This window comes from Eulemur rufifrons, chromosome 17 (assembly GCF_041146395.1).
Source record: "Eulemur rufifrons isolate Redbay chromosome 17, OSU_ERuf_1, whole genome shotgun sequence".
NCBI classification, from domain to species: Eukaryota; Metazoa; Chordata; class Mammalia; order Primates; family Lemuridae; genus Eulemur; species Eulemur rufifrons.
In genome coordinates, this window is record NC_090999.1 from 47,958,843 (window position 1) to 47,980,988 (window position 22,146).

Consider the following 22,146-nt stretch of genomic DNA (forward strand, 5'->3'; position numbering starts at 1 on the left):
CAAAGGCTTAATGTTAATTTTTCTCATCGACAAGTGTAGATGATTGACTTTAGCCTTTTGCAGATTTTATACCAGGAAAAGGAAACATGACATATGCTTGTAGAGCCTGGTGAGCCACGAGTGCTTACTGCCAACTTCCTGACTGCATGTTTCTCTGGGGGCAGGTTGGCTGTGTGAGCCAGCTGGGCCAGGGCCATCCCGCCTTAGCGCACAGAGCCCAGTACACAGCAGGAGAGCAAAACCAGCAGGTGGGTGGATTCAGAGGCAGCCAGCCAGCCCTGTGGCTGCCTGTTCATCCCCGCCCTGGGTTCCAGTTTGGTTTGGACAAGCTGCTGAAGTGGGAGTCTACTCAGTATGAACGGCTCCAGAGGTTAGGCTTGGCCTTGGGTCATCCTTAGCTTAAAAAAAAAGGGGAAAAAAAAGTATACATATACACACACACATATATATGTATATATACATGTACATATACACACACCCATATGTGGTCTGTGGGCTGCATGTTTGACCTCTGTACTATGGTATGACTTTATTCTCAAAGTGATTAAGGGTTGGGTTTGGAAGGGAAACTGTTTGTAACCATTTATGTACCAAACATACCTGCAGGATAGAACTTGTTCCCGTCAGTCACAGTGGATCGTGGGCAGTGATCCAACACCAGCAAAGGAAGCATCACCCTCTCCATGTATCGGAATCTGGGGACTATCTCCTCCCTCACCCCATCCCCATCCCTAACCATGGCGATTCTGATTTTAGGGCTTGCTTAAAATGTGGTGTGTTCAGCTGAGTACCATTATTTTGTTTGCTTAAGAAGAATATTACCATGTGTTTTAGGGAGTGGCAAACTTTTACTTAAAGGGTCATCTAGCAAATATTTTAGTTTTTGCAGGCCATGAGATCTTTGTTGCTTAAAAGCAGCCATAGACAATATGCAAAGAATGAGCTTAGCTGTGTTCCAATAAAACTTTATTTGTAAAAACAGATGGTTATAGTTTGCCTACCCCAGAAGTTGGTATCTAAACTTTGTTTCCCTTTACTTAAGTTGAGGAGTGATGAAGATTACATTTCTTCTTGTTTGGAATATTCACGCAAATTAATTCACCTTTGGGTGAATTAATAACGTAATATTATGTAGCACTTCATGTCATTCAAAAGCACATTTGAATTTATGATCACATTTGCTCTTACAACAGTCTTGTGAGATGATGGTTACTGTCTCTTTTTCAAATGTGGCAATTTTCTCTTTCACTTTTGTTCAGTCTCTATAAAAACATAAATTTAGAAAGATATAGTTGAATTTACAGGATGGAATTTAAGGCCAGAGATTTAAAACTTGGAGAGACTCTTCTCTCCAAATCCTGTGATGGTGTGGGGAAGGCCATGCTCTAACTGTGAAGCTAATGAGAAGATACATGGTTGGGATTTGTTGCTAGAACCATGATTGCCATAGCTGGCTGCGCATCAGAGCTTCCTGCAGCATACAGTAAAAATGCAGATTCCCCCGTTCAGAGATTCTGATTTGAATCAGGGCTTCGCTGGGGCCTGCAAACTTGTGTATCTAACATTCTCCTTAGGTGATCCTGCAGCAGCCAGCCTGGCTCGCATCCCTGCACTGATGGCCTGGAGCACTGGGCTTGATGTTAGAGCACCTTACTTCAAACCCGACTCTGGTTCCTACTGCCGCCTGATCCCTAAGTCTTAGTTTCCTCATCTGTACAAAAGGGAAGGAAGTGTTATTAATAACAGAATTTTTACAGAAATGCCTAGCATGTCCTGGGGATCCAATGAACATCAGCTTCCTTCCTACATTCTGGAAATAATTTATTCTAATTGTGATTCGGGGTGGCCTGCTAATAAAATGAAAGTGTTTCCTAAATGTCATTAGAAAGCCAATAGTTTAAAATGTGATTTAAAAAAAAATTAGCTGTAAACTGGGGAATTTTTTGCTCAGAATGGCAGTATATTAGAAGGGTCTCTATCTCTCTGTATTGGTCTCAAAGGAGATGTTTGTTAGTCAGTCACCAAAATTGTCCTGGGGAGGAAGCCCTAGAGCACAGAATTTCACTTTCCTTTGTTCGCCTCTATAGTGGAGCAAGTTACATCGTTCAACCATGTTTTTAGAACTAAATGTAAGCACCCAAATGTAAGGTATTCTGACAACAAAACTGAACATCTCTATTTGGGATGGAGAGCTTCCATACTATACACCATCCAATGCTTCTTGGTTACATTGTTTAAATACGCCCCCAGGAAGACTTCTAAGTGTACTTTGGTTCTCTGAGTGGGCTCTTCTACTAGAAAGAATATGTTGAAAGCAGCCACCAGGAGTATTCTGCTGTAAACCATTTCAAAATTCTGTTCTGGCTTCTGATCTTAATCTCTTTTTGAGTTTGGTTATCCTGAATCAATTTGTCCTTGTTAGTCCTGGATAAACAGATAAAAATTAAGGTTCAGAATCACCAGGGAACACCTCTTATTAGTACCTAGGACTTGAATTAATTATGTGTGTAATAATTGATGTGATATCTGTCTGCCCACTAGAGAGCCTTACATATGTCTCCTTTGTTAATTGCTCTATCACAAGCACCAAGCACAGTGTTTGGCATATGATGAACGTTTGATAAACATTTATGAAATGAATGAAGTAGTCAAGATCCACACTCTAACAGAAAGCAACTGTGAGCCTAAGCCACCCAATTGACTGTTTATTGAGGCATTGAAAGACATTGAGAAAAAACAGCAGAGCTATGGGTGTGACGGTGGTTAACTCAGGCAGGATTGATGGGTGCCTCAGGATGGATACTTGGATTGAGTGTTTCAAGACTTTTTTTAAAAGATGGGTGTGTTACATGGCATTCTTAAAATGTTAACATAACTGCAAGATTGTTTGCCTTTAATGTCTTACTGCATTCTTGGTAACAGACTTTAAAAATGATGGACTTTTTTTCCTCCTCATTAATATTGAGATAAATTGGTTTACCAATGTACAGCACTACTTATCAGTTTGATGTAGGAATTCCTTGTACAACTCTAGAGAGCATCTCTTTATATGAGTTATTTTCCCAGTTTAGGACATTGTACTTATAGCCCCCATATGGCCATGTGCAGCAGATGAAAACTTAAAAAGTTAAAATGTCTTTCCCATAAAATGCTTTCAGTTAGCCTAAACTTATAAAAATGAATCCATTGCTGTCACTTTAGGAAGATGACACATTTACCTTTTAATTATTATATCAATAACAATTAGCTTCTCTGTTCACCAGAATATTTCTTTTTCAACCACAAAGTAGCTTGAATACCAGTAAATTAGGCATGGGTGGCTAGCTCAACATCAATGAAACACTTTCTTAAACCCCTTTTCTTCTGCTAAATCCTATTTAACAGTCCAGTGTATCTCCCCAGGCAAAACAAGTAGTATTTGTTTAGTTAAATAAAACCAATTTCCCTGGTGTGGCCTTTTCTACTTGTCAGCCTTAAAATGTTGCCTGAAATATCACATTTATTATGGCAATCCTAAAATGACATGTAATGGCATCTTAAGAAAGATATTCTTTTGCTTTACCTCAGACGGACTGAAACACACTTGTGTTCTCAGCGGATCACTTCTTAGACACACAGCTGGCTCAGGAGGAGGAGTTGTTCTGCTCAGACCTTGGGCCAGATGATAAATAAGCCTGGGCCTGAGTTTTGATCTGTGGAGATGTTAATTTGCTGCGATAAATCACTGTTGAGTTTCCTTGGATAAGGGGCCAGGGTATTCATTCTCCTTCTGGATAAGATATTAATTCAATTTAATTTGAAATGTTAATGCTTGGTTTGAAGATTTACCCAAGGAAAAATGTAGGCTTCCAAAGGACCTAGTTATACAGGATAGGATTCTGAGCCTTTCACTGAACAATTTCACAGTAAAGCTGTTCAAAATGGAATTATTTTCATGGTGACTCTTTTCCATAGCACTCTTTGTGCAAATTTTATTACACTACAGCTTTTTCTTCCTAAAACATAACATGCTGGATGTTTGCATTAAATATAGACTATTTGGATCATCCATGAGAAATACAGGAGACTATGCTTCTCTGGTGAATTGAGGCCATTTTTTTAGGAATGGGGCTGTAAGGCTTTGGAAGAAACATTTACAAGCAAAACATTGGCAGGGTTTTAATTTTATTTAATGACCGGCTTCCTACCAGTGATCTTGGCACCCTGTGCAGTGATTTGCAATCAATTAATCATACAGAATGTGGTAACAGTGCAATAAGGACATTGCCTTCTAAGGGTCTCGTAAATCCACCAGAAACAAAAAAAAAAAAAAGGGGGGGGGGAGGAATTGCATGTTCAAAGACCTCTTCATGCAAAACCCCAAATGAGAAGGGGGTTTTATGTTCTCTTTTCTAATGTATCCTCAGAAGCCTTAGTAGTTTCTTATGGGTTCTGAATTTTAAAGTTCCCATTTCTCAAAGACAGTTGGACCCTTTACTGTGTTGTCAGCATAGGAGTCTATAAGTTTTAGCCTCATTCAATTTAGACATTGATTGTTTAGACCGTGGGAATTCTTGATTCTTTGGAAAGAAGGCCATGGTTTTGTTTTCCCCTAAATTCAGGGCAATCATGCTCAACTATAAGAGACCATATTTTGGCGAGTTTTTGCAGGAATGATTCAGAAAAGAAGCATGTTTCCATCCTGAAAATACACTGACATTTGCTAGAGGCAGATGGCAGAAAATGGGATAGTGTGACATCAGACATCAAGGAGACTTCGCATACATGGCTCTGCCAAAAGCTTCTTGAATCTGCGTGTTCAGGATCCTTAGCTTGTATTCTTGTCATTTCAGATGTGCCCTTGCAGTTAACTGTTTAGCTATGATGGATTTTTCCCCCTAATTTTAGCATAGTAAATATGGAGCTATTAAATATTCTTAAAATTATATAAGCCTAAGTCCTTGGGTGGATGTATATTGTGTTGTCTTTATTCATTTTCATGTAGTTCTGTTTTTGGAATGTTCTTATAACAAGAATATGGAAGCTTAATATATATTCCATCTGCCTAAAATTGAACCCTCTTTAAAGAAACTAAAGGTTTTCAAAGCTGTTTTGCTTCCAATGAGTAGGTTAAACTTCTGGCTTTTGATGAATTTATTCCTATCAAAAAGTTGTACTATTTTTGATTACTTGTTAATTTATCCAGATTGGCATGTTCTACACAAGTTGAGCTCATTCTATATTTTTAGGTGCTTGGTGCTTCTGTTCAGTATGAGCCCCAAAATATACTCACCAAGTGCAAACTACTTTTCATAGCACGTAGATTGGAGGGCATAAACACAACGAGCGGTTTGGCCAAAATGTGATGGTCTGTTAGTCAGCATCTGGTAATGAGGCCGTATTTTGCATGGGCTCCAGTATGAGAAAGTGCAGTTGCATGTTGACGTCTCTCTTGGGACTGCGGACTGGAGCCATATCCACCTTGAAAGGTAATACTGCAAGGGGGGTGTTCAGCCTTCTCTTAGGGTACTCCACTGAACTACTTACATAGCTTGTTCTTTTTTTTTTTTTTAATTTAGTTATTTCATGCTGAAAAAGCATTCTGAGGCAAGGCATCATGAAAAGGCAAATGCTAAGTTTTTCTTTTTGAGCCCCTCTACTCTGAGCTGGCTATGAGTTGGTTACCTTAATGAACACAGGGCGAAATGCCTAATGCTGAACTGGGTGAGCTGGGGGCAAACAAAGTACTGAGAAAAATCACGTTCAAAGTATCCTACTCATAGAAGTTACTCGTCCTGGCGAGAAGATAGAAGGATTTTTTTCAAATGCTGCTGCCACTAAATTAAAACATACGCTCTTTATATTTGTCAGGTAAGCGATGTGGATACATAGCTATGACAGATACATTTTTCAGATTCAATCTCTTGCCTGCTAAGATATCCCATACCCACCCTCGGCCACAGGAGAGGGGCACAAATTCTCCTTTTGTAAATCAGGGTGGGCTTAAAGGTAAAACTTATATTTTCTCAAACAAACTTGTAGTACTTATGGTGATGGTATTTTCAGTTTTTGTTTTGCATTAGAGAGACTACTGGCTAACTTTGAGGATGTATGGTTCAGGAAAATTCTAGAGAATGTGCTTCATGAGGGCTTCATTAAATGGTTGAGTCAACACTGACCCAGAAATAGCAGTAGGGTTGAAACCTGCTTATCAATATCATTTCATTACCAGACTGGCCAAGAACTGGATCAGACTAGACATGTTCCTGTGAGGAAAACAGGTGATAAGATTTTTCCCTGCCATTCAAAGATGAGAAAATAAAGAATCTAACCCCAACCTCTGCAGTCAAGTTTCAGCAAAAATAGACTAGAGACACCCTTTTCCAACGTAATGAACCCTGTGTTGATTGATCAGTGCTGCACTTTTAAGTGAGGGATCTGAAGGAATGAGTAAATGAGTGCACAGAGGATGCACTTGACTAGCATAGAACAGTGGAGATGGTAGACTGGCACAGTGGTGAAGACAGACAGCTTGGGTATTGACCTGGGTTCAGATTCCAACTCTGTCATTTATTATCTGAAATTTTAAGCAGGTGTTTAAACTTATTCAGTGAGCCTCAGTTTCCCCATCTGTAAAACTGGGCTTCTGATAGTACCTACTTTATAGGTGGTGTGAGGATTACATAAGACAGTATGTGTAAAATTCTTAGGCCTTTGTGAGTACTCAGCAAACATAGTTATTGTAATCACTGGTACTATTGTATCTGGTGAGAAAGGAGTCAATTACTAGGAAGTGCGTTGGGTCACTTGAGCCACGGGACTGCTCCTAAAATGGTCGCTCTGGCGACCAGAGATACTCGTTATGCCTCATTTGGGTATTGCCCAAGTCAACATGTCTCAAAAAATGTTCCATAATTTGGCTGTTATTAGGTATATGTGATGAAAAGTTCCCATAATCAGATAATTTGGCGTTGGTGTGACTTTTTCCAAACGTGTATTGTGCTCCTGAGCACCGTCAGTCTCCAGCAGTGGCACTGCCCGGCCTGCATAAACACGGCATCCTCCTCCCACCCCGGCATCTCTCAGGACTGCGATTCCTGGAAACACACTTTGGGAGAAACACCGATGTCAGGGGATGTTGAAATAAACTCCTTGCATGTGGCACACCCTTCAAATACGTTTTTCCTCCCTTCGGAACAGTTGGAATCCAAATGACATATCCCAGCATGATTTACCACATGGGCAATATTTTGAAACCCACAGATTTCAGCTGAGCCCCCAGGCCAGCATTTGGGCCTGTGGATCTTAGGGCTTTTGTGGGTCAGCTTTCCAGGGCTTATTCAAGCCCCCCATGTGCTGGAAGTCAGTCATCCCTGAGGAGGTACAGGAGGTTCTGTGCTTGTGTCTTGAGGCCCAGTCTGGCCTCTAATCTCGCAGCCTCATCTCAGGCTGTCCCCTCCTTTCTCACCCTGTGGTCCAGCCATGTGAAGTTCTCTCGGTTGTGCAAAAGGCTTCCCTCCCACCCCCGGCACCTTCCGCACGTCTGTTTCCTCTGTCGGGAATATCCTGTCCTCCACCCTCTACTCCCAGCCTGGTTCCCTCTTACTCATCTGTCAAGCCTGAGCTCCAGGACCATTTGCTTCCAGAAGCCTACGCAGACCGCTCAGTCTGGGGGAGGAGCCTCTCCCGTGCGACCCTGTAGAGCCCAGTGGAAGCTTTTGTTATTTTCCACAATCTTTTCTCACTTGTTTTCCCTCTAGACTCTAAAATGCTTTATACAGTTTATTTATTGAGATATAATTTACATACGGTGAAATGCTCAGATATTAATCTACTGCCCAGTCAGTGTTGTGAAAAGAATATCAAGGCACAGAACATTCTGTCACCCCTGAAATCTCCCTTTGTACCCCTTTCCAATCGACCCCCACCCCCAGAGCAGCTAGTCATCTGCTTTCCATCACCACAGAGTAATTTTGCTTGTTCTAAAAAGGCCTGGGCTGGAATCAGACACTCTGTACCTTTCTGTGTGTCCGGCTTTTCTCCCTCAGCACGCTATTTTGGAGACAGCGCCATGTTGTTGCACGAATCCGTGGTTGGTTCCCTGAATGACTGAGTCATGTTCCATTGAGGAACATGCACAGTCTCCGTAGCCCTTGTGTTGATGGACGCCTGGCTTGTTTCTAATTTGGGGCTATTAAGAATAAAGCTGCATTCAACATTCTTGTGCAGGCTTTTTGTGAACTATGTTTTTATTTGTCTTGGATAAATACCTAGGGGTAGAATTGCAGCTGAGGACTGGGAAACAGCTTTCACAGTCATTGTCCTGATACAGACTTCCCTGGTGCTGAGACCAGGTCTTGTTCGGCTCAGTTTCCCTGGTGTCCGGCCCAGCGCAGGGCACACACTAGACCCTCAGTGTTTATTGAAGAATGAATGGATAATAAGTTCAAACCAGTTTTCATTCTGACATCCTCACTCATCACTGAATGTTTTGTCCATCAAGGAGATAGAAATTTTATTGGCTAAATGTGGGTTCATTGTAGGCAGGCAAAAACCAGGGAGAACAGGGCTCCCTTCTCACCTGCTTTTGGGCCTGCCTCCCTTGTTTCAGGAGACAGTGTGTGCAGGTGCGGGTCAGGTGTACAGGTTGACATGGGCCACAGAAGGGTCCTGAGCACCAGTAGCCACCAAGCTCACTTCCTACGGTTAAAACTCCCAACACTCCCATTCAAGACCCTCCCAGACCTACTTTTTCAGCCCCGCTACCCCTTGGTTTACCTGCACGAACCCTATTTCAGCAAACTTGACACCTCTCCTTTCTTCATGGCATTGAGCACTTTCTCACCTTTGCAGTGGTCACAGACTCACCTGGAAGAGCTCCCACACGTGGCTGCCTCCACCTGTTGACATCCTGGTCAGCCTTCAAGGCTCAGGTCAGATGCTCTGTCCTCTCTGAAGCCTGCCTCACTCACCCCGTCTGCAAGCTCTCCCTCTCTGGAGGCTCTGTGAGGTGGTGTCCACCTGTGAACAGTGTTCATTAGCCATTTAGCAGGATATCCTGCCTTTATTGTACTTATTTGTGTCTGCATCTTCCGACTCTGTGGGGTAACAGGCTTGTCTGGGTCAACGTGCTCAGTGGCCCTTAGCAGTCTGGTAGGAGCTGTGGCTGCTGGTCACTGAGAGAGCAGCTAAGGCTACTCGTCATGATCCTTGCTCTTGGTGGCTGATTCCACTAAAGAGAAGTTAAATTCTACAGCAGGGCTGTGGTTCTTTCTTGAGAAAAGTTGTTTACAGAAGAGAATCTATATGCAAAGAGGAGGCTATTATGCAAACTTGGGGATTCATGTCACCTGGTGGACATGTAAAGGACATTAGCTTTCTTTAGTCACAGGTCACATGTCTCACATGTCGTCAGGAAGCACAAATGTTGACAGCTAGAGTAGCTCCATATACCAATTTTAAGTCATTTCCTACAGGGAGAGATGGCTACAAGGAGTAGAGCAGTTTATCCTGTGACATACATGCTTTGTTTTGTTTTGAGATGAGGTCTCGCTATGTTGCACAGGCTGGCCCCCAACTCCCGAGCTCAAACGGTCCTTCTGCCTCAGTCTCCCGAGTAGCTGGGGCTAAACCGTGCCTAGCTGTTTGTTCTCTTTTGATTGCTGTTTTGGTAAAGTCCTAATTTTGCCTCTATTCTACAAACTGCCTACTTTTACAATCGTAAAATTCCCCAAAATATTTCAAGTTTAATTTCCAGAAATGTAATAGAGTGATCTTTACTATGATAACAAACATAAATGTAAAAAGAACATCCAAGAGCATGAAAATCCGCATTGAACAAAACATTTTCTGTATATTATGTTGTACTTTAAAAATTATAATCATTTCTGAGTGACATAAACTTAAAGCTATAGTTGGGAAAGATATTTCAGGGTTTGGTTTCTTAGCAAATGTTATTTCAAACAAATAAGAATTATAAAATCAATGCTTTTTGTTTTTAAAAAGATAGAAAAATCTTTATATTGCCCTGAAAACTGTAAATACCAATTTCTTAAAACAGAATAGGCCTGTAAGTTCTTTGACATCTCATAATTTTGTAGTTGATCAAGAGAAAGAAACACTCATTTGTAGACCTTTAAAGTAAAGAATTGGATGCCAATTTTTAAAAAGTCTCGGTAATAACATAATTGTTAAGAAGCAGGTAGAACTAATTAGCTTGGGTGTATTATATTTAATTGCTTGCCTCTCTCTGGCTTAAAGAAAAACACTGCATCTTGTATGCTTAAGAATTTTAACAGCTGTTTTTCCCTCTACTGAACCAGTGAGAAATAAATGCAGCATTAAAATTCCTAGGTTGATTTCCAGCCTTATTCAGCTGGCAGAGAAATCAATTTGATTCTTCTCCTCTCAGCAAAATGAGAGGCATAACTCTTTTGGTGTGGGTAGGGTCATGGGGCAGGCAGTTCCCAGAAAGTCGGCTTTTTTGCTGTGGCCTGGTCTCTAGGTCTTTAAGAGGAATTCAGTGTCACGAGAACACCACCCTGTCCTTGTAGCTGGAGACCTACATGTCATTTAAGTCAGCACGCTCTTAAAAAGTCCCTGCTTCTTAACAGGAACTCCAAGATTTGAATATCTTAATTTGTTTCAATTATTTAAAAATTGAACTTGATATATATTTTTTGCCTACCTGAATGTATTATGGACAATTTCAAACATATACCAAATTAAAAAAAATATAACAACCACTCACATACCCATCACTCAACTGCAAAAAATTGGGAACTTAAGACCAGTTGTGTTTCATCTAGACTTTAACCCCTCAATACATCCTGTATTATTTTGAAGCAAATTCTAAAAATCATCTGTAAAATATTTATTCATCCATAAATATTTTAGTATTTATCTCTAAAAGGTAAAGCTCTCTTTTAAAAACCATTATGACAACTAGGAAAAAATGAACAGTAATTTTATAGTATCCACATACAGTCATATGTTTAAATTTCTAATTCTTTCATAAATGTCCTGTGTGTGTGTACTTTTTCCAATTTGTTATTTTTGTCTCAGATCCAAATAAAGACCACACATTACAGTTCTGTTGTAGTTCAATACATTTTTTGATATAACAGTTGTAATTATGAAAAATGTCAAACTTACAGGAAAGTATAGAAAATATGTATTAGCCATGCACTTAACAAAAATTAACCTTTTGCCCTGTTTGCTTCAGATCTCTCTTTGCCTTTTTGCTTTCTCAAAGAAATAAAGTGTTGTAAATACAGCCAAAGTCCCTCCCCCCTTTTTCCTTTGTTTCCTACTCCTAGTTAACCAAAATCCTAAAATTGGTGAATATCATTTCCACAGTATGTTCTTATGCTATTGCCACATATATATATCCATAAACAATGATACATCATTTTGTATTTTTAACATCTACGTAAATAGCTGTTTAATATACATATATATATCTTTTTGCAACTTGCTTTTTTCATCCAACATACATATGCATACACATAGAACAAATTGTTCCTTTTAAACTGCTGTATATTATTCCATTTTATGAATAAATACCAGTATATTCATTACCCTATTAATGTGCATGTAGGATGTTTCTAATTTTTTCCTATAACAAATGATGCTCAGTAAACACCCTTTTAGGCACATCTCCTTGGGCACACGAATGAGAGTTTATTTAGAGTGTAACACCTAGAAATGGTGAAGATATCTTCAGTTTTGCCTGTTATGACTGATTTCTTTCTAAATTTGTTGCACAATGTAACTATCACCAGCAATATATGAAAATTCCATTTTCTCCAGATCCTACCCAACACTTAGTATTGTTAGGCTTTTAAAATTTTTGCCAATATTATGGGCATGAAATGGCAACTCATTCTTTCAATTCATACTTCTCTGATTACCAATGAGATTTAGACCATTTTGCATTTATTGCCTTTCTAGAGTTCATCTTCTGTGAATTTCCTGTTTATAAAAGTTTTTTTCTAACAGCAGATTTTAGAATTTCAAAAATGTCCACTCTTAATTATATAAACAAGTTAAGTCTTTTTGAAGGGGCTCAATATATTTTGTACTTTAAGAGATTTTCAGAGAAATCATATTTACAAGTACATGTGGACACTTTGAGATTGGAAAAAAACATTTGTGGGAGCTGGACTCTTTCAAGATGGAGAAAAAGCAACTACAAGTACAGAAAGTCCTCCAAATGTTGTTATTGACTACACTGTTCCATCCTGCTGAGACTTTAACCATCTGCCTGATTTCTCATTTGCATACTTTTTTCCCACTTCTCACTATATTTTCCTCCAAAGCTCCTGTACATCTCTCAATAACTTACCAATATTATTTTATACACACTCAATACAGCCAGTATCTGTCAGCTTTTTCTTTTCTGGAAGTTTTGCTTTTAGGATCCTCTGTCCTCCTGTTCCCCTATGGACTCCCTGGGCCAGCCCTTCACATCTCTCCTGCGTTGAGTCCTCTGTGCCCTCAACCCCGTGCTTCCTCCTGTATGATAAATCCCTTTATTTGATGGGACATATCTCCAGGACTCCCCTAACATAAGGTCTAATGAAGGTAAATTTTTTCTAGATTGGCTGAAATGTCGTTTTCATTTCACTTATTTATTTTTTCTACTCTGACACTTGTTTTTCATAATTTGGGCCTAGAATTCTAGATAAAAAATTATTTTCCTTCTCAGTTTTAAAGGATTTGATTCTTCCACTTTCCAGAATTGCTGTTGAGAAGTCTGATGCCTTTCCCATTCCTGATCCTTTGTAACCTGTTCTCACCTTCTGGATGGTTTTAGAATTGTCTTTTTATCCTCTCTCGTCTGAACTTTATAATATGCCTCAGTGTGGTCTTTTGCTAAAATCATTTTTACTGGTTATTTATTAGGCTTTTTCAATCTAGAGACATGTTTCCTTCAGTTCTGGGAATTTTTTTTTTCTTCTTTTAAAAAATATTGCTTCTCTTCAGTTTTATCTTACTGGAACTGTTTCTAGTTGGAAGTTGGACCTCTTAGATCCTCTGATTTTTTTTTCCTTCTATTTTCATTTCTTCTTTTTTTTTTTTTAACTTTCTGATAATTTTTATGTCCTTAACCTCCTACTATTCCATAGACTTTTTTTTTAATTTAGCTAGCATAATTTTAACTTCCAAGACATTTTCTTTGTTATGGTTTCTATTTTATGGAGTCTTGTTTTAGGGCTGAAATACCTTTTATATATTTCTTTGAACACAGTAATTATGGTTTTTGAAAGTTTTCTTCGGTTTTGTGTGTTTCTGAGTTGTGTTCTGTTTTCTCCAGGTTAGGTTTGTCTCTGTGTTTACTTTAGGCTCCCATGTTCATATTTCACAGTAAACCTACTTGGATTGGTGTGGGGTTGAATTAAATGAGATGTGTACATAGTACGTAGAACACTGCCTGGCATTTAGTAAGTACTCCATACCTTCTGTTATTTTTGTAATTTTAAAGGTTTTCCACAGCCTGGCTATTTATATTTATAGATCACCTTGAAACACCTTAAAAATAAATGTAAATATTGAACGTTTTGGGGAGAAAGTGATAAAAATATAAAAGGTTAGTGTTCTAAGAAACCTGAGAAATCTTTCAGTTCAAGAATTTTTGTACCTTCATCTATTTCAATCAGTTTTGAGAAGTGGCCCAAGTAATATATTAGAAATAGTAGGGCAACTACTACAGTTTGTAAACTACTAATGTTTGATATATATCATTATAAGTTAGAGAAAATTCAAGTTTGTCCTCATAGTACCAATTCTCTTCCTCATTTGCCTTCTGACATACTTTTACATGGAGAGAAGAGCTTAAAGTTACTGTGTTAGCTCCAGCATTGCTAATTCTTTATAGCCTATTTTGACCTGTGTCACACTCTATAATTTGGGTAAATCTATGGGAGCAAAAATCATCCTGAGTGTCATGGTGGGGAAAAGTTAAGGACTGACTGCTATCTAGTTCAAGTGCCGAAGTTTACAAATGAGGAGATAGAAGTTCTAGATGTGATTATTACCCAAGGTCAAACAATGGTAGGAGCTTAACAGAAGCTCTGTAATGCAATTCTATTCTTGAATATATTTTCAGTTTGATTCTGCCAAGAAGACAAGGATTTGACTAAATGAAATTTTAAGGTCCTTTAGAAACATAAGAATTCAAATTGGTGATTCTCTATGACGCTAAAGTAGATAGAATTTTCAAATTAGACATTCACTAATTCATTCATTTAACGGTATATTTTGAAATCTATGATTATGACCTGAAATTTACTTTGCTATTGTTGGACTTGCTGCACTATTTTTATTTCCTATTTCTTAAATGTTACTCTTTTTTTTTTAAGCTTTAAATGAACTCAAATGTAAAAGATTAAAGAATAGGAATCTAAATTCCAAGAGAACCGTGTCAATTCATTGCTAAGGTCAAATACACCAGGGTATAAAATGAGATATTTTCTGAGTTATATTTTACCTAGAAGATGTTATTAGATTTTTCTAGGCAAGAGCAAAGACCATACCTGAATCAGTATCATTTTTTTTATGGGTAGCTATAAATTCAAATGAACCTTATCAATTTTATGGCATAGTTTCACACAATTTGTGTGTCTGTCTAAATAGATATAAACCCATACATACACTAGCCAATGACTTGTCACACAGTTATATTAAAATTGACCTAAATATATTTGGCGTCCAGAGGAGGCCTCTAATTTATTGCCACAGTGTTCCATTTATATCAGATATGTAGAAGCTAGGCTGTTGGAACCACAGAGAGCCCTTTATAAGATTATAGTCCAAATATATGGAAAGCTATGGATATAAAAAAAAAGTTACCATGGAAATTTTCAAACATAAAGTGGAGAGAATTGTTTAATGCAGTCCCGTCTACCCACAGTTCAATGCTTTTTCTCTCTTCTCTCACACTGAGTTATCTTAAAGAAAATCCAGGACATTCTATCATTTCTTCCTAAAATACTTCAATATCTTTCTTGAAAAGATAAGGACTCTTTTTAAAAACATAACCACAATATCATTAACACACCTAAAATATTTAACAATTGTTACTTAAAATCATACTGTTAATACTTGAATTTCTCTGTTTCATAAATGTTTTTCCCCCTTGGTTTGTTGAATTGAAATCCAAATAATTTCACATATTGCACTTGGTACATCTCTTAAGTCTCTTTTAATTTAAAATTCTCCTGCTTTTTTTTTTTTTTAATCTTAGAACTATTGGTTTAAAAGACTAGGTTATTTATTTGTTGGAAAAACCTGGTCATATTTTTCCAAAAACGTTCCCACATTCTGGATTTTGCTGATTGCATTCCCAGGGTGTCATTTCACATATTCTTCTGCCCCCATATTTCCTGTAAACTGGTAGTTGGGAATAGACCTTTGATTAGATGCAGGCTTTATTTTTTGACATGAAAAAATCTCCATAGATAATGGTGTAAATTTCCTATCTCATCCCATCCTGCACACAATGTCTGTTTCTCGTTTTGTGATATTAAGATTGATCCGTCCATTACAAAGCTTCCTGTCAGCTTTTCTCCTAATGCTTTCAGCAGCCCTTGATGATTATTGGCTGGGTCCACTATAGACATCACAGACAGGGTTATGAGTTATGGATTTGGAAAATGGCACCTATTTCCAGCTTCTCACTCCTGATTTGTTCTGTCACCTTGGTCATTTATTGTCTCTTTATTCATCTATAAAAGATTTATGATTCTCTAACACGCTATTCTCCAAAGTATGTTACAAAGTATGTTACATGGTGCACAGCGCTCTGAGGTATACTGTGAGAAAAGGCCCCCCGAGTTTGGGGGATGCTGCCCACTGTTTCTTCTTCTGAGAGATTTAGAATACATGTGAGTCCGTTAAAGGTTCTGAGAGACCTGTCAGTTGAGAAACTTGATTTATCTAGAGTTTCAACTTATTTGACCAATGCAATTTGTTTTTCATTAATACCTATTAGAATCCTGATGACAGGAACACACTTTGAAATGCATCTCAAGGAAGAGGGGAAGGTAGAAGGACTCCCCCTTATTCATGGGGGGCCTGCTGATGTGCAGGTCCTGGCTCTGTAACAGGGGCACAATGCTTCTTGGGAGAAGCAAGAGTGTGAGAGCTAATTAAAGTTCAGAGAGCAGAGAGGACTGATGTGTCGTGTCATGCATGTCACCTGTTAATATAATCTCATCTTCGTTGTATTGATTGTTTTAATTGCTGTGTCTCTTCTCAGTATTACTTCTCAGCATTACTCAGCATTACTCATCTAGCCAATATAGACTACTCTAAATATGTTAAATACTTTTAAGAAAATAAATTCTAACTCTCACATTCACAACTTTAAAAAAATTAACACAATTTGCTTCTTTACAGATTTATACATGTACACACCACATACACACACACACGCACACACATGCACAGCCCAAAGCACACTTCAGTTATTTTGTTTCAGGTGCAGGATTGGTACATGAGGAATAGAAAAGGGAATCATAACACTAATTTAGATTGTTTGTTTCAGATGTTAACTCCAGACTGATACTCATGCCAGAGGCTCACATCCTGTTTGTGGCTCACTATGGAAAATTGAGTTGAGCAAAATTAGGGACAGAGACCAATTTTCGTTTGCTCTGAGGATTCCTTGAGCTCTGTACAATAAATGTTTTCCATTAGAAGGAAAATGTTGTGCTTTAATGCTCCTGAGACAAAATAGCGATTGCCAGTAATGCCATCAGGAAACGATTTTTTAAATGTTTCAAAGTGTAAGCATGAGTCAATCATTAAATAGGGAATACACGACTGATTTTGCAGAGTTGGGACATTAATGATAAAATCATTTTTTTAAGGTAGAGTTATTCTAGGAAAGTGTGAATTTCAATTTTAGGAACATGCACAAGGGATATAGTAATAAGTACAAGTCAGAACGCTTGATTGAAATAAGCAAGAACAGAGCCAAGGCTCAGAAGACACGAAGTTCTGTTTTGTGACCTTTGTTGGGGAGGATGGAATGGGATAAGACACAGTGAGGGTGGAACAATGCGTCATCAATGATCTCAACAGCAGACTAAACACGCTTGCCACAGCTCTGGGCTCTGGGTGTCTGGCCATTGGGTACGCTGGTGAGCTAAATTCAGACCTTGACAGTTGATGTTTATGATGAAAGTTATACTGGTGCTTTTAGATTTAAATAAAACTTTCATTTAAAAATGATCATGATTTAAAATTCTTTTCTATTCAAAAATTCACAAAAAGGCAAAGATGATATTAATTAAATATTTTAAAAATACAGACAACCCTTTTCTGCTTGTCACAAACCTGTTCTTTATGACAAGTTACTTCTAAGTTTGCTGTTCTTCGGAGGGGGGGACCAAGTGCAGATTTTGACTGTGGATGTTATCTTCCAGTCATTAGTTAACTTTCCCAAACACTGTCCTTTGAGGATTGTGTGTGGGCTCACCTCAAATATGTGTTGTTGGGAAGACTCAAGCTACAGGGCTGGGTCAAGTGTCACACTTACCTTAAAAACATAATTTTAAATGCAACTTCAGGTGATGAATTTGATTGCATTTCTTGAGTATAAAGCAGTTGAAAAATGCTGTCATTTTTTGTACCTCTAGAATATTATTTGGTGAATCACTGGATCCAAACACAAATGTAAAAATTCATATTTAATATAAGAAGTTTAAGAGGCCTTAAGGTTGATTTCAGTTCAATCATTCACAAACTGAAGCCCAGAGAGGGAAAATGATTTGCTGAATGTTACATTTCACCTTGTAGTTTAAAAGATTTCATCCACTTCATATTCAGGAAGCACTTTATTCACTTTAAATATGACATATAGTTGCATTTTACACACCATTTATAGCCAATTATCTAGTCGAAAGAATAATAAAAATGGTTTCCTGATGGAGGGAAGGCTGAATCTCTTCACTGTTAGTTAGAAATTTCAATTTTGGGTGAGCAACGTGTGAAAGTGATAAAACGACAATGTCGACCAACAGGTTGCAACTCAGGGTTAAAGATTGGAAGATTCAGAGAACTGCCTTCCTGCATGCATGTCCCTTAATAGCATGGGTATTTTCTGCCCCATAGACCCACAAGAAAAAGGACTGGTGCCAGCCAAAATGTGTATACCTGTAATTTTTAAAAACTGTATTAGAAGACTAACTTAGACCTCCACAGTAGTCCTCATAATGTGAATATGGAAATTTCTTATGGAGGCTAACATTTTAGTGTGTGAACAAGAGCCCACTTATGTAGCAGAAAAAAAACCTGAAACAAGATTCTACTTTTCCACTTGGGTTAGCCAGGCTTTGGGTCTTTTATGTGTTTCAGCTTATTTTTCCTTATTTTAAGGTTAGTAATACTCACTCTGTTTAGTTTCCAGAGATATGGTAAAGATCAAATTATTTCTTTTATGCCAAGAGTGAAAGTTGTGTTGAGACACCTGGTTGAGAGGTTCTTTGTAGTTTGAAGTTTTGTTTTATTATAATAGTATTTGGTTTTTAGTTGACCAAATTATGATTGTATTAATATTTCTATGCTTGTTAAAAATAAGGTATTCCATTTTATGACCATCAATTTTATAGGCATTTTGATCACAAGTGAAATTGGATGATTAATTTGACTCCCCAAGAATTCTGCTTTCTGAATCAGTGAGGCTTAATTTTAACAAATGATTTTTCAATTTAGGGTTCTGTATGATGGTCCTACTCTCTAGGGTAGAAAGTGTGGAAAAAGGTGGCTGGCCTTGAGAAATACGCAATTGCTGTGCTGGAGTTCTTTCAGAGTTGAAATGTAGTAATAAAATCAGAAATCACAGAACAGTTTCTAATTTCAAAGACAGACTGCCTGACCTTGCCTACATAGTTCAGGTAGAAACCAAGAAGGAACATGGAGAAGGAAATTGAGTTCCCGTCCAGGTGACACACAACCACAGCAATATCCAGTAATACATCTGGAATTACAATGTGGGCTGTTCACCTTAGGGCCCAACAAGCTGTCACCCAGAAATGTTTTTTTTTTCTGTATTCTTATTCTCATTTGAAAAAGTTCTGATTAAACCTCTATACTCCACCTATACACCCACCCACACACACACAATACCCAACCCCCTAACCCCCATTCATTTTTGGTTCTCTATCATCCTGAACTAGAGCCTACAATTTAACTTAAAAGAATTCTTTCTGACACACACTGTGTTCTTTGGCTCTTTTTGAACAAATCTTCCTTTGAAGTCATTAAGGGGACTTTCCAGATACCTAGACTCACCACTGTTTTGGATTTTTTGCTTCATGTTTCACACCCCAGAGGAAGGAAACTTACATGGATTAAGGGCTTCCAGTGTGCCTGGAATTGTCCCATTTGTCAGCAGTCACCTCCCGGCTGCCTCATTCCATGAATGATTTTTCATTCTCAATGTAGTAATTCTTGTGCCTGGCTGGACCCTGTGTTGGCAAGGGGGCAGCACCGTAGTGGCTTAGGTGACCTATTCATTCCATCAGCATCAGCTAGATGGACCTTTTGGAGAATTTTTTAAAGTTGTGTAATATTAAACATCAACAGTTTAACTGGAAATATTTGTGTTTAGAGGTAAAGTGGCTTCATTCAATGGCTGGGAAAAGGAATTGAATTTGTGAACGTGTGTCGTGACTACAGACAGGCATACTTTGTCCTCCAAGGTGGTAAAATAGGATGGAGAGCATTCTAGCTTGATTTGTAGTGTTGCCCTGATAGTGAAATCATTGCCTGGGGATACTTGTGTCTGCCTGATTAAATGAGGGAGGTTCCTAGTTCTGTAACAATTGCTGTGTCAGTTTTGAGAAGCTTAAAATGCCTTTTTTTCACTTTTGCTTGCTTTTTTTTTTTTGTATGTGTGTGACTCTTCAAGATGTAGTATTTAAGGAAGGGAAATTATTATTAAACATGCAGGGTCTCTTAATTCAGAAAAGATGGTCAAGGCATTTCCGGCACAGTGAGAAATAAGTATCCCAAGAATCTTGGTCAGAGGAGCAAAGCGTCTGAGTTGCATGGCAACGGTCCTCTGAGTTCAGATCTACATTACTTCCTAACTGTATGATGCAGGGTTCAACTAGCCTGAGCCTCAGTTTTCCATCCTGTAAATTGTTGGTTATAACATTTTGAGGCTTAATGAGATGATGAAGATAAAAGACCTGGGACAGCCCATGAGCCTAGAGAAAGCACTCTATAAATGGGGGTAGTTAGAGGCATCTTCAGGAGCTATGTTTTCAGTCATTAGCAAGTTCCTGGTATTTGAGGTACAGGATTTGGAATCAAGGTAAGTAGAATCCAGTCACCCCACTGTGGTGGATTTTTTGTGTGTGCCCATTGGCATCTGAAGGGTCAGGGATGGCCTAAGCTTTTGAGCAGAGCTGGTGTGAAGCCTCACCCCTCACCTCCTCCTTCCTACCCTCCCCTCCCCCAGGGTCCTCTTTTGCTTTGGAGCACAGGTCAGCCCTTGAGATCTTCCTCCAGGTGACCTTTGTGTACTTCCTGTGGCCCTGGCCCTGGCCATCCCTCCCCTGCCTCCTGTCAGAAAGCATGAGGTGTAGCAGAGGCCACCACCTCCCCAAAGATGGAGCCTGGTAGGAACGTTTTGCCTTCATTCCTGCCAAGCCTTGCTTACTACCTTCTCTAGCAACCCAAGATCCTTGTCAGGAGGGCAAAGCTCATGAGCAATTTTGTCATTAGCCTGCCAGCCGGTATGTATATTCGTGTAAATAATGGAGGCTTTGAATAAAACGTGGCTAGGGTTGCCATGGCCTCTCCTTAATGACTGAGAAAAGAACAGGTGGGCTTCAGGGCTATCCACCCTGCCTACGCACCTGGACCTCCACTCCCACTCTGCATTTTGCTGCAACAAAAGCTAGTTATTTGTAATTTTTCTATGTGCCTGAGCCTCAGGGAGCACGGTCAGTGGAACAAGTGCAGAGAAAATGGTTTACAGCAAGTATTTTTCTTTCTTCAATCAAACCCCCTTTGTCTCTCCTTTAAACCATAATATCAGAACGTTTTATGAGAAAAAGGGGAGAATACACAGTGCCCTGCTGTTGCTAGGTAACCAGAAAAAAAACCAAATCCGGTCATAGTCGATATTGGCATGATTTTTCCCTAGGAACCCGGCTACTCTTGCTTTCTGTACTCTTGCTTTAGTACTTACATTGTGTAGTATTAACAGATTTGTATAATGGTGAGGCTGGAGGGTCTCTTTCATTTTTCAACTTCTTTCTCCCCACTCCTTGCCTACGTCTGCAAAGTCCCAGATATGTTATTTGAGTCTTGAGGTCAATTCTTGACTTTGAGATATTCCGAGGGAAGGTGCTGTGCAGATGTAGATATGGTTTATTACACAGAGCGGGAGTATATACTGTATTTCCAAGGCCTCCACCCATTTTAAAAATTAAATGGGCACCCCTTTCTCAGCAGTAGCAGTGATTTAACCTCTCGTGAGTGGTAACCGGTCTTTATTCACTTGACACTTCTCTGGGAGTATTTTGTAAAGGTAATTTTTAGCCACAGGAGACACTTGTGCACACAGCTGAACACATCTTGATTGATATCGATGAAAATGTTGGATAGCAGTCGTGGTCCTTTTTCCCTGGGCTCGGCCGTTCTCTCTATGGCTGACTGTATGGGCAATGCATTTCCCAATCTTACAGAGCTCGGAGTCTGAGACATCTACCTGCAAGTCCCATAACTCTCCTGTAACCTGTGCTGTCTGTCATTTGCAGATTTGGACACCTCCCAGGCTGCGTCCCCAACCCCCGATGACTCATATTCACACCACCCTCAGCTGCAGACATTCATAACAGAAGCAAAGCTAAATCTACAGACAACGACCAGACAAGACGGGGAAATTGGAGATGGAGCTGAAGAAAATATTGTTTACCTCTAATTGTATTGTCATTTTTCCAAACAAAACAAAACACTGGCACTTTTGGGAGAAATTTTTCCATTCCTTATGTATGTGTGATTGTCTATGTCCAAATTGCTTTAAGAATAATATTTAATATTTCATGCAAGTTCATTTTGGGGGCATGAGTCTAATAATTAAATTATTGAAAGCAGCCCTGTTCGTATAATCTTTAACTTATCACACCTAACTTCAGACTTCTGGAG

General features: G+C 38.9%; 1 protein-coding gene across 1 annotated transcript in view; it reads left to right on the top strand.

Annotated features, from left to right (window-relative positions):
• ARHGEF28 (Rho guanine nucleotide exchange factor 28) overlaps positions 1–21,922 on the top strand; it is a 267,842-nt gene extending 245,920 nt beyond the window's left edge. Inside the window, exon 28 of the mRNA XM_069492768.1 lies at positions 21,759–21,922. Coding sequence (XP_069348869.1) covers positions 21,759–21,922 — 164 coding nt within the window. The remainder of the gene's footprint in view (positions 1–21,758) is intronic.
• The last annotated feature ends 224 nt before the right edge of the window (positions 21,923–22,146 follow it).